Below are 12,433 nucleotides of genomic sequence, written 5' to 3' on the forward strand. Positions count from 1 at the left end.
CCCTACCTCAGCGTTTTCCAATTTGACCTTCTAATAGAAACGTTTTGAGATCTGATTGGTGCCTTCTTTACTTTACCTTTACTAGTGATTATCGAATCTTTTCTCCATAAGTAAAAATCCAATCCGAAGGACTGAGATTTTGAAGGACACAAGTTTTGTCTGGCCAATTGGTCTGGTTTTTATAAAAGCAAAGTTGTAGGTTTGCAATTGTTATTATTCGATTTAGATATTGATTATGATTTGACTAAAAGTTCTGACTTTTATCTGTGATTTATTCTGATTGTGCAAGGTTGGTAGTATCCTGAAAGCAAACAAACGGGTTTGTCATGGATAAGGAGCTTGTGATCTTAATCATACAGTATCTTGATGAGGAGGGTTTCAAGGAAACTGCACACAAGTATGTCTCCCTCTCTATCTAAACTCAGGCTTCTCAGTTTTAACTTGATCATTATTCTTTTGGCATTTATTCCCTTTTCCTTCAATTTTTGATTCACAGGCTTGAGTGTGAAAGTGGGTTCTACTTTGACATGAAGAATTTTGAGGACATGATACTTGCTGGGAAATGGGATGATGCTGAGAGCTATCTTTCTGGGTTCACAAAGATTGACGACAACAAGCACTCTACCAAAATATACTTTGAAATTAGGAAACAGAAATTCCTTGAGGCATTGGACATGTATGTTTTTATTATATCATATTATACGGATTTTGTTAGTGTAAGAAAAACTTTCTGGGCCAGGGTATCATCTTATTGTTTCCCCAGGAATACTTGCTTGTTTTCATGCAGGTATGTTGTTCATAGCCTATGATTCTCTAAACTTTTTTGTCTTATTGTCACTCAACAGTAATGATCGCGCCAAGGCTCTAGATATCCTCATCAAGGATCTGAAAGTTTTTTCCCCAGGTAATGAAGAACTGTTCAATGAAATGACTCAGCTTTTGACAATTGACAATATAAGGTATGATTCAATTGCCAGTATACCAGTTTTAGATATGGAATCAATATCATCCTTTGATGAGCTTGAAACTTCAACTTTTTTCTGGGTCTAATAAGGGAACATGCATCACTATCAACATATGGAGATGCAAATTCTGTGAGGAAGATTGTGGTGGATGATATTAAGAAAGTCATTGAGGCAAATCCTGTGTTCCAAGGGAAATTGAAATTTCCTGCCTTCAAAATTCATAGGTTACGTCAACTTGTGAACCAAAGGTTTTGCATTCTTTCCCAATTTAAAGTTGGTAACACCACAAGCATATTTTGCATTCATGTTTTCCGCTGTTTCCTTTGGTCAGCTAAATGATACAGCCTAAGTGCATTGGTTTCAACATTCTATCATTCTTGATATCTCCCCATGCTTTTTAGCTGCTGGCAGAAAACTTACTATTCATTTTGTCAGCTTGAATTGGCAGCATATGTTATGTAAATATCCACGTGCAAATCCTGAGATACAAACCCTCTTGGTGGACCATGTTTGCGAACCGATTTTGAACTTCTCATCACTACAATCAGAAGAATGTAATTCAATTGAAAAGTCTGAATCTGATAAGCATTTATCAAACTGTAATTCCAACCTATCTACTATAACTGATTCTGTACCCTTTCCTGCAACACTAACAAATCCAGGTATGAGCTTTATTCTTGCATTCTTTTTATTTAGCAATCGTTTCAGTTCTTGCTTATGATGGCCATAGTCCATGGCCGCTCTGTAGAAGCTACAATGGAGGATCCTAATGTAATATCATTCAAAGGAAGGCCCTGCCAGGCTTCCAATGAGGTCAGTTGGCTGAAACTTTTTTGTTAAACATGGCTGTAAGATTTCTTATATTTTATCTATGGAATCAAATAGATGAAGTGCCTTCATGTGTAGGTGACATCAGCCATAGCAAATGGTCACCCTGAAAATGTTTTTCAGACGTTGAATGAGGATTCACTTCCTATTACCATGGATTTTCATCCTATTTGGCATACAATTCTTCTAGGTTGCTTCATAGAACATAATCTTTACTCTTCTGTTCAAATATCAGTATATTCTTGATGTAGTTTGAGGTAATTGATAACAAGAAATGAAAACAACTAATATATAGCAACTGTTTTGTTTCTTCAGTTGGAACAAATATTGGCAATATAGGACTTTGGGATGTTAATTCTGGTGAGAAATTGTTCTCTAGAAATTACAGAATATGGGGTATTGGAGCTTGCTCTATCAATTTCAAGGTATGTCCACTTGCAGATTAGGTTGTAGTCCAGTGACTCAGCGATTACTTATTAACATGTCAGTGATCTAGATGTTAAATACTGAACCACTGCCAACAATGTTCAGGAAGCTCTGGAAGAGGACTTGAGTGTTTCAGTTTCAGTAAGGAAAATCACTTGGAGCCCTGATGGTTCACTGTTTGGTAAGAACCAGCTATTTATAGGGTAAGTCTGGTCACCAATGATTACAGAGATTTATTGCTTCTAACTAATTGTTCTTACTTAAAACAAGGGTTGCATTTTCAGAAAATTTTGTTCAATTATATTCCTATCATGGTGGCAATGACATTGGCCAGCATTTAGAGGTAAATGTATTTCATTTTCATCCCATGCATTCCTAGTTAGATGGACATCATAATCATATAATACATGACTTATGAATACTTTCTTCTCAGATTGATGCCCATGATGGCAGTGTCAATGATCTAGCATTTTCTTCTCCCAATCAGAAATTGTTGGTCATAACATGTGGAGATGACAACACAATAAAGGTCAGTTCTTATAACAGACAAAACTACTACTTTCATAACGAAACTGATCTCAAGGTCCCCTACAAAAAAATTAAAACTAACCAAATGTCCTTTTTATTACTTTTAAAGCTCTGGGATGCCGAAAATGGCAAGAAATATTATACTTTTGAAGGTCACAATGCTCCTGTTTGTTCTATTTGTCCTCATGCAAAGGAACGTATTCATGTAAGCATGCTTTACTTTTGTGTCATCATGTAATAAGCATGTGTTAATCGCTCTTTGTATCCTATGTGATTCTTCTGCACCTACCCTTCAGTTTATTTTTTCAACTTCAATGAACGGAAAGATTAGGGCATGGTTATATGATTCTTTTGGAGCCAGAGTTGATTTTGATGCCCCTGGTTATGGTTACACTACATTGGCTTACAGTGCTGACGATAAAAGGTTTTGAGCTAGAAGTCTCAATACAATTGGAATAATTTGTTTCCTATTAATAACTAATAAGGGATTGTAGTCTAACTGATGTTGAAAATTTTTTCTAGGCTTTTTTCATGTGGACGTGGTAAAGATGGAGAGCCATATCTTGTGGAATGGGATGAAACTGAAGGATATATAAGAAGAACGTACAAGGGACTTAAGAAACCATGTTTTTCTACCATCTGTTTTGATTCAACTCAGAAAGGACTTTTGGCTGCTGGTGATGATCACACGGTTAAATTTTGGGAGATGGACAATGTTGAACTCTGGACAAGCACAGATGTCGATGGAGAATTACCGGTAAGTTCTTCATTTGGTCTCTCAATTTTCTAAATGCTATTTTGGAAATTGTGTTAGTGTTCTGACAACCGAAATTTAAAATGTATTTCATGGGAGATCTAATATTTGTGTGGTATGTGGTAGTTTTAGTTAAATGAAACAAAACTACAACAGCAAAATATTAATTTTAAGTTTTAATTCTTTTTTTTCAGGAAAATCCATGCATTCGCTTTAACAAAGAGGGCACATTACTGGCAGTTGCTGCAAAAGAAAACAAAATAAAAATATTAGAGATTAATGATGATATTTTTTTGAAACAGAATGAAATCCATTCTGTTCACGACCCCTGTAATCTACAAGAAACGTTAAAAGTAAGTATATGTAACTTTACGTGGACTACGTTGTGAAGTTTCTCAGGTCTCGAACATGTTAAATTTTTTGCAGCCAACACGAAGTCCAATTTTGATTGATGCTAGTGGTGGAGTTTCAGATGAAGGCTTTCTCATGGTTTGTGGTTTGAAAAATTATGTAATAAACTTTTGTATGATACAGAGAATAATATATTCGAGATTCATTTGTCTGATTCAGTTAACTATATAAGCATGATACATAACAAATTTCTTTCCCTGTTTATATTTTTTTAAAAGAATCAGTGCCAAAAAGGCTTGGAGGATGGGATATTTAATGCAATTAATGAGTCCCATGACAAATCAAAGCTTTGGAGTGGTTGTGAAATTTGTGAGCCATCCCAGTGCCGGTTCTTGCAGTTGTCAGTTCATCCCAAAATAAGCAAGGTATAACAATTACAACTAGATCCCATGGACATCACACATGTGGACTTCTTTTCATGTTTCAGAAATAAATATAACGTGTAAATGGGATATACAAGGCAACTAGGTTTCATAGAACCAGAAATTATCATTGACCTTGCTTTTGATGAAGCACAGATTGTTAAACTGGCTTACACCAATGCGGGGAATGGCATTTTGGCATTGGCATCAAATGGTCATCATCTACTTTGGAAATGGCCACATAATAACCTTAACTTGGAAGGCAAGGTTTGTGGAAACATAAAATTCACTTTCTTTTTTATATGGATCCCACCTCCCCCCCCAACAAAAAAAAAAAAAAACCCGTCTTTTCATTTCTCTTATCTGGTCTGGTGTTGAATTTATTATGAAAGTAAAGTAATACATGTAGGCATCTACACAAGTTTCACCTCACATATGGAAATCAAGGAGTGGCTTGCAATTCATGAGCAATAAACTTACAAAGGATAACAATGAAGACACCGTTTCCTGTTTTGCTTTATCAAAGAACGATTCATATCTCATGTCAACATCTGGGGGTACAATCTCCTTGTTCAACATGTTGACATTTAAGGTAAAACACAGAAGATAGAAGCCTGGTGTACTAAAGAAATCTCCTTAATTTCGATGAAACTTTTTAATGCTTATATTTTGATGCAATTGTGGAAGTTTCCATTTCATCCATACACTCAAAAAGTTTTTCTAAAATTATAGAAATAATCCGCATGCATCAACATGTTCTAGAATCAGAATAATTGATTTTTCATTTAGTTCTCATGTTGTATACTTATCTTTCATCATCTCCTCAAAAGCTCAGAAACATTAATCATTTATTCACTTTTTTTATTTGATATCATGCACCAGTTACTATTTTGCTACTATTTTTCTATAGTGATGCTGTAATTTAACTAATCATATGTCACATTGCCTCGTAAGTACAGACTGTGACAACAATCATGCCTCCACCACCTATGGCAACCTGTCTCACCTTCTACCCTCATGATAATAATATACTTGCTGTTGGTATGGATGATTCCAGTATAATTATATACAATGTCCGTACAAATAAGGTATATCTCTTACTTCATTTGAGAAATATATGCGTCATTGCCTGCTTCAAGGAGGTTGAAGCTAGTTTTTTGAGTCTTCCGTTTGTACAGATTAAAAGCAAGCTTGAGGGTCACTCCATAAGAGTTACTGCACTTGCCTTCTCAAGTAGTTTGGATCTGCTTGTTTCTGGTGATTTAAATGCTCAGGTTAGTATTTGATTTTCATTACATGCAATCATCCATCATGTTACTGATAAAAAAAAAAAAAGATAGCAAGCGGAGAAATTGTTTCTAAGATTAGAAACTGTGACCTAAGTCATAAAATAGCAACTTTACCGTTGCACTTAGGCTTGATTTCCTCCATATTAATTATTATACAGATTAATTTTGATGTATGCATGTCATTAGGAAGGAAGAATCCTTTTTTCTCCCAAGAACATTTTAAATCTACTCGTATTATGTATAAACACTATAAATAATTAGATATATTACCAAGTGAACAATTTTTTGGTTAAGTTGTTTTATCATTATTTTTATTCTCTCGCAGATTTTTTTATGGAATATCAAAGGGTGGGAAAGACAGAAAGATAGGTTCTTGCAGATACAGGGACAGAAGGTGTCAGAAGTACTAACAGAAACTCACATTCAGTTTCACCCGGATCAGAGGAAATTCCTTGCTGTACATAACACTCATCTTGCAATTTATGAAGCAACAGAACTAAGATGTGTCAACCAGGTTCACTCTTTTTTCCCTCACATTTGATGTGGTTATTTTCCTTCAAAGCAAGGTGATTTTTAAGGAAACAAATATGTATACTTTTTGTTTCATATCAGTGGGTTCCAGAAGTTTCAGTGGTTATCTCCCAAGCAACTTTCTCATCTGATGGCCAAACCGTGTATGCAAGTTTTGATGATGGAACTCTGGCAATATTTGATGCTTTTGATTTTCAAATGCATTGTAGGATCAATCCCTCAGCTTACCTTTTCACAACTCCAAGGTACATTTTTCTTCTCGAGGGATGAAATTTCTAGGCTTGCCCAAGTAATCACAAGAAATTATATGCTGTTATGATTAAAAAAAAGCCTTTTTTTCCCAACAACGCATTTTGGAAGACAAAATAGTGTGTTTGGATTGGCATTAAATTCATTGAAACTTGAATCCGTTCTAATGCTAGAAGTTATAATTTTCACTACACGATTATTAGTTTACTGTTTATTACATTTACTATGCATGTCGGAGTCCTAAGCATGGATAAGCATTAGGCAGTGTTCCAAAATCTATGGTTTGTTCTCGTTTATTCATTGTACATATTACCTTGCACGCATTGTAATTATGTAGTTTGTTTATTTTCCAGTTTAAGCCTCTACCCACTTGCCATAGCTGCACATCCACAGAAGCCAACCCAGTTTGCTGTGGGGCTCTCAGATGGTAGGGTTTTTGTGTTTGAGCCTCAGAAGCCAGGAGGTGACTGGAAGAGCTTTACACTTTATGATAAGGTCCCAAAGAGCACATAGAAATATCAGGGTTTGGGAGATGATGGTTAAATGATAAAATGTATTTGGAAATTCAACTTAATTAACTATTTATTTACGAGAGTTTATGTCATAAATTTGACTATAACATATTTTATATTAAGTTTTTAAAAAATTATTTTGATAAGTTAATTTGATTTATTAAAATAAATTGAAAAAAATTATAAAAATTATAAATTATTCTCGTAGACTCTAAATATGGCATCCCACGTTAAGCTAATTGGCTAATCATGAAAAGCTGGTTGATACAGTAGCAAATAATAATAATGAATTCCATAAATGTGATGAAACAGCTGGGAATGCCCCATAAAAGAATATAAATTTTCATATGGAGCTCGAACCATCAATCTTTGCTGCTGCGGATGCATAACTCACACCACTATCCCGTATAGTTCTGCACTGATTCGACTGCTCATAGCTAAGAAATTCTATCTTTATCTTTGTCGAGCAATTCCTCAGCATCTGATACAATAATTAACATGATGTTAATAAACATAAGGTTAGCTTCCAATTGAAAAACTCATTCAATTTGGTAAGCTACAACATATATACATCACAGGGACCATGTACAGGTAAATGTCTTCTAGTATTATATTGCCAAAAGGCAAAATGTTAAGTCTTCATCAAAATGCACTCCTCTAGTAATAACAAGTCTCAATACCAAATTAAGATATGACACCATTGACAAAATAACAGTTTCGATGATCACGACCCAATAATAATATTCTTTGCTAAAAGCTATAGAGGGATTATCAAATTTAGCGAGAGCTATCTCCACTAGGACATAGTGACAATTTTATAAGGCACACTTACATGGAGAAAAACACTGATTGAACGGCTTCCGCATATCGTATTTTTAGATTCCGACAGATATTGTCTGAATGTGTCTGGATCTCCTGATTCTATGCTATCCATCCCCAGCTTGTCTAATGCCTCAATAGATTTGTATATAGGTCCATGTTCCTTCACATAGTCTACGTATTTAAATCTGACAAAAATAGCAGTCAGCATAGGTTATAAGACTAAATGAATAAGATAAAATACTCGAGGATTAATTTTTTTTTTCTTTAAAAAATGTTATTTTCGTTTTGGTTCATTTTTTTTATTTAATCTTTGACTATATTGAAATACATGCTTTTAATCTCTATCATTAGATGAACTTGAATAAGTAATAATATAACAAAATTGAACAGTTACAAGTGATATAATTTAGTCACTAAATAAAACAAATTGCGTGGTTGGAGTTCAATTATGTATTTCAATAAAACAAAGGATCATACAAAAATATAGAAATTAAATAAAAAAATGACTATTTAGTTTAATTAATTTGATTTAGAAAATAAATCTAATGTTCAGAAATTATTAGAAATAAAATTGATTTTATTTTACTGTTTTTTGCTTTTATCCCTATAGAATAATGAAGTTGAAAAGGTCGACAAACCCTTCTACTTAAAAAATAAATAAAATCAAACCCTATTATGTTTTAATTTAAAGGAATGAAATCGATCCATTGGATTCCAAACACCAAATTTGATTTGAAATCGAATCGAATCCCAATGATTACACGCCCCTTAAAGCATATATAAACAGAAAGCTTTATAAAAAGTAAAATTATCAATAGAGTATATTATAAAGACAACATCTATGATCAAACCATTAATGACTCATGAACTAGATTTAGTTGATATATATGTGTCTTCTATCATTTTTCTTTATCAGCAAGAGAAATTTATTTCAAGGAATATGTGTCTTATATGAGGAGTATAAATCAACCATATATGATGAGTGTGTACTTTTTATCTGAATGTTTTTGTTAACACATCTCATACAATTAATGTATACTAATAAAATTAAACTTTACATACCGCAATCCCCAATGACAGAAATCTGATGACACACAGAAAAAATTATTTGGATCATCCACATATTTAGAAAGTATCTGCCCGTACATGGCTTGATTCTCCTCACTAAGAGCACCAATTAAGATGGGTACAATTTTAACCTCTCGCCTGCATCAATATTTCAAATTCAGTTTTTATTGCTAAGTTTCAGATCATAAATCTATATATTAACAAAACTTACCCCTCAAACACTTTAGCAATATATGGTAGGTGCATTTCCATGCTATGTTCAGCCTCATCAACGTGAATATCCATCAGTTCAAATTTCTGCGTAGCTTTAAGCTGCTCATTTACTGGTAAAAAACCAATTAAATTTGGGCAAAATTGCAATATAAAGTGAAAGTTTTAATCAGTTAGGCCTGACAACTAGTTTGCAAATGATCCATTTATCGTCACAACTCACAATTTGAATTTGCATATGCAAATCATTATTTCTATTCCACATATCATTAACTACCTTTTATTATCAACTAGCAAGTATCCCATCTATTGTTTAAGTTATTTAAATACGGATAGAATATAAAAAGTATTAAAAAAAGATTCATTTCTTTGGTGAATCACTGAATCAAGAGAATTGATTAATTTAATTGAAGAAAGATTATTTTATAGGCAATTAAAAAGTAAACGCTTGGTTTTCAAAAATCTAAAACATTAACCTAATCGATAGATGATTGTTTTAATGGTGAATATTTTGCAAAGAAAAATCTTCATACATATTTAATTATAGCGATGACATCAAGATTTGTTCTTAATAGTGTATTCTGTTACCTTCTAAATCAACGTGTAGATTCCGAATGGGTGTCTCGTAAACTGTTGCAGTTGAAAGAGCGCAATTTGAAGTGACACAGTAGTGAGAAGGACCAAGAAGGAATACCCTTGTACTGAAAACCAGAAGTATAAATAAGAAAAAAGTGGGAAGAGGGCATAAGAACATAGCAGAGGAGGAAACAAGAAATTAACGTACATGTTAGATGGATCAATGTTTGCAAAGGCATATGCAGCAGTTCGTCCACTATAGAAATAACCAGCATGCCTAACATTCCGGTGCAACAGTTTTTCAATTATCTCAAAACCACATGCCAAAAGTAATGTATAATTAATAAATTCAACTTACGGTGCTATTATTCCTCGTACATCACCAGACTTAGTAAGACCACATAATCTCAGCCATTCTTCTAGTTGTTCTGAAAGCTTTGTAGCTGAAAATTTTGATATAAGTTATAAACAAATGGCTAGGATTCATACAATGTTGTGACAAGAGTTTTGTATTTGTCTCTATGGACATTAAAATAATGAGATCATATAAAAATTAACAGAGATAAATTCAAAACTTGCATATGAACTTCGGTAATAGTTATCTTAATGAAAGAAGTTAGAATGGGATAGAATAGAGTACAACATTATAATTCAATAATTTCGCAATTAATAAAAAATTATTAACTAGTGCAAGTGTTTTAAGTTTAACACACGATGTTAATGAATCATAATCCATGCAGGATAGCTAAATTAAACTTCATTAACTTCCATTATATTTTATATTTTATATTATGATCTAAATAACGATTCATCAATTTATCCCATTCTAAATTCTCTTTCTGTCACTTCAAACGCAGAATTCACATACATAGACTCTCCAAACTGGGTGACAAACTTTTGGAATACTAGAAAGTGGGATACTTACGATTGTCGAAGTACCAAGAACCAGCATGGGAAGCTCTTCTAACCTTCTCCATGATTGGAAACCAATTTTGATTATTTCAATCAAAGACTCACTTTCAGAAAGAGAGGAAGCAGATTAATTTTTAGTTTCGCAAAGTGAGTGATATATATACCATCAATCCATACCCTATAATCGATTATGGTTTTTAAATCCTCTATGACAGTTTTTTAAGATAAAATTACCAAAAATCTTATATTTATCTTTTGACGGTTACTTATCAAAAACATCAAGATCAAATTAAAACTAAACATAAAAACTGTTTTTAAAATTTTAAAATTCTCTCACCGAAATCAGATGATTCACTCAATAAAATTTGCCAACAATATTGTTTTATTTCTTAAATTTTATTTTATTCAGTATAACAGAATATTTATGATTAATATTTAAAAATATTTATTTTTTGGGTTCATAAAAATTATTAATTTAAAAATACTTATATAATATATTTGAAACCTTTTATTTAAAATTTTAATTTTCTAATACTTATCCAGCGTACAAGAAACACGCTGATATATATACAATCAATCAATACCCTATCGTATCGCTGATTATGGTTTTTTTCATTTTTTTTACTAATGTTGATTATGGTTTTTTAAACAATAAACATATATCTCGTCACTTGGACATGGTTCACCAAAAATATTTGTCGTGTGTGTGACAGTTTATTTTAGAAAATATCACCGAAAATCTTGTATTTATCTTTTAATGAGTAGCCTTATTAAAATCATCAAGATAAATTAAAATTCTACATGAAAACTATTTTTAAAATTTTTAAATTTTCTCTCACTGAAATCAGACAATTCACCCAATAAAATTTGGCAACAATGTTGCTTTATTTCTTAAATTTCATTTTATTCAGTAAACGTAATGTTTATTATTAAAATTAAAAAATATTTAATTTTTGGGTTTATAAAATTTTAAAATAATTATATAATATATTTGAAATTTGTATTCACAATTTTAATTTTCTAATACATAGCATACAAGAAACTCACGGATATATATACAATCAATGCCCTATTATCGATTATGATTTTTTATACATATATCTAATTGCATGGTTAACAAAAAATATTTTATCGTATGACAGTTTGTTCAGATAAAATAACCGAAGTTTTTATATTTATCTTTTAATGGATACCGAGTAAATGAGACTTTATTAAAAACAACAAGATCAAATTAAATTTTAACATAAAAACTGTTTTAAAATTTTTAAAATTTTCTCTCACCAAAATTAGACGATTCACCCAATAAAATTTGATAACAATGTTGTCTTATTTTTAATATTTTATTTTATTCAGTTTAACAGAACATTTATTATAAATATTAAAAAATATTTTTTTGGGTCTATAAAAACTATTAAATTTAAAAGTAATTATATTAAATATTTGAAATTTTTTATTTAAAATTTTAATTTCCTAATGCTTATATATGAAACTGTATTTGTTTTTACCTGTGTCGTACCAATTGCGCATTAACCAAAAACAGTAATTGTTGCTTCTCACGTAAATGACTTTTAGAATTTTGCATGAAAACCAAGGTTAGAATTAATTCTAGCAACTACAAACTGTGACAAAAAATTATAGTTTCCAGATCAATCTTTTCACTAGTTAGAACTGATTTTAAACGTGAAACTCAAAATATATCTGATTTACATCTTAAAAATTATTATAATTTTATCAAACATATAAAAATAATTGTTTAACATATTTTTAAATGTCATCCTAATGTAAAACATTTTTTAAATCAATTTTTTCAAAATTAATCTTATTAAAATAAAACCAGATCCTATTTCTGCATCCACGAGGCCTTCAATTTTAGTGCCTTTTTTTTCTGTCAAATTCACGAATTATTTTTTAGATTTAATTTCTCTAAAATAAAATATAAAGTAATAAAATCTCAATTTATTTACTTTTGAAGGAGCTGAAGTGTGTGTGA

The 12,433-nt window shown here is 31.6% G+C and overlaps 2 protein-coding genes across 2 annotated transcripts; one reads left to right on the forward strand and one right to left on the reverse strand.

Moving 5' to 3' along the window:
• The first annotated feature begins 202 nt into the window (after positions 1-202).
• On the forward strand, positions 203-6,914 carry LOC113864597 (topless-related protein 1-like). The gene is made up of 24 exons (XM_027498498.1): positions 203-397; positions 497-676; positions 846-959; positions 1,055-1,213; positions 1,401-1,627; positions 1,714-1,778; positions 1,872-1,983; positions 2,109-2,218; positions 2,325-2,422; positions 2,490-2,562; positions 2,653-2,748; positions 2,857-2,952; positions 3,044-3,171; positions 3,270-3,504; positions 3,696-3,854; positions 3,928-3,990; positions 4,137-4,277; positions 4,431-4,541; positions 4,684-4,866; positions 5,234-5,362; positions 5,453-5,548; positions 5,889-6,077; positions 6,176-6,339; positions 6,697-6,914. The coding sequence occupies exons 1-24, from the start codon at positions 327-329 to the stop codon at positions 6,854-6,856; spliced, it is 3,159 nt and encodes a 1,052-aa protein (XP_027354299.1). The 5' UTR covers positions 203-326; the 3' UTR covers positions 6,857-6,914.
• Positions 6,915-7,198: 284 nt separating this feature from the next.
• LOC113866219 (protein MEMO1 homolog) lies at positions 7,199-10,508 on the reverse strand. Its single transcript, XM_027501101.1, has 8 exons — positions 10,457-10,508; positions 9,890-9,974; positions 9,740-9,808; positions 9,544-9,656; positions 8,957-9,068; positions 8,740-8,883; positions 7,688-7,862; positions 7,199-7,336 (listed from the first exon to the last, which is right to left on the reverse strand). Exons 1-8 carry the CDS (start codon positions 10,506-10,508, stop codon positions 7,199-7,201), a joined length of 888 nt encoding a protein of 295 aa, XP_027356902.1.
• Positions 10,509-12,433: the final 1,925 nt, after the last annotated feature.

This window comes from Abrus precatorius, unplaced genomic scaffold (assembly GCF_003935025.1).
Source record: "Abrus precatorius isolate BTA unplaced genomic scaffold, Abrus_2018 Scaffold4, whole genome shotgun sequence".
In the NCBI taxonomy this organism is placed as follows: domain Eukaryota; kingdom Viridiplantae; phylum Streptophyta; class Magnoliopsida; order Fabales; family Fabaceae; genus Abrus; species Abrus precatorius.

What these genes read in the sequence shown, in the direction of transcription:
- LOC113864597 (XM_027498498.1), top strand. Translation starts at nt 327, where the DNA reads ATGGATAAGGAGCTTGTGATCTTAATCATACAGTATCTTGATGAGGAG. An exon ending in CTTGCTCTATCAATTTCAAG is followed by an intron (nt 2,219 to 2,324) that starts GTATGTCCACTT and finishes AACAATGTTCAG; the next exon opens with GAAGCTCTGGAAGAGGACTT. An exon ending in CTGGTGATTTAAATGCTCAG is followed by an intron (nt 5,549 to 5,888) that starts GTTAGTATTTGA and finishes ATTCTCTCGCAG; the next exon opens with ATTTTTTTATGGAATATCAA.
- LOC113866219 (XM_027501101.1), bottom strand. Translation starts at nt 10,508, where the DNA reads ATGGAGAAGGTTAGAAGAGCTTCCCATGCTGGTTCTTGGTACTTCGAC. An exon ending in TTCTTGGTACTTCGACAATC is followed by an intron (nt 9,975 to 10,456) that starts GTAAGTATCCCA and finishes CAAAATTTTCAG; the next exon opens with CTACAAAGCTTTCAGAACAA. An exon ending in AACATTGATCCATCTAACAT is followed by an intron (nt 9,657 to 9,739) that starts GTACGTTAATTT and finishes TCTGGTTTTCAG; the next exon opens with TACAAGGGTATTCCTTCTTG.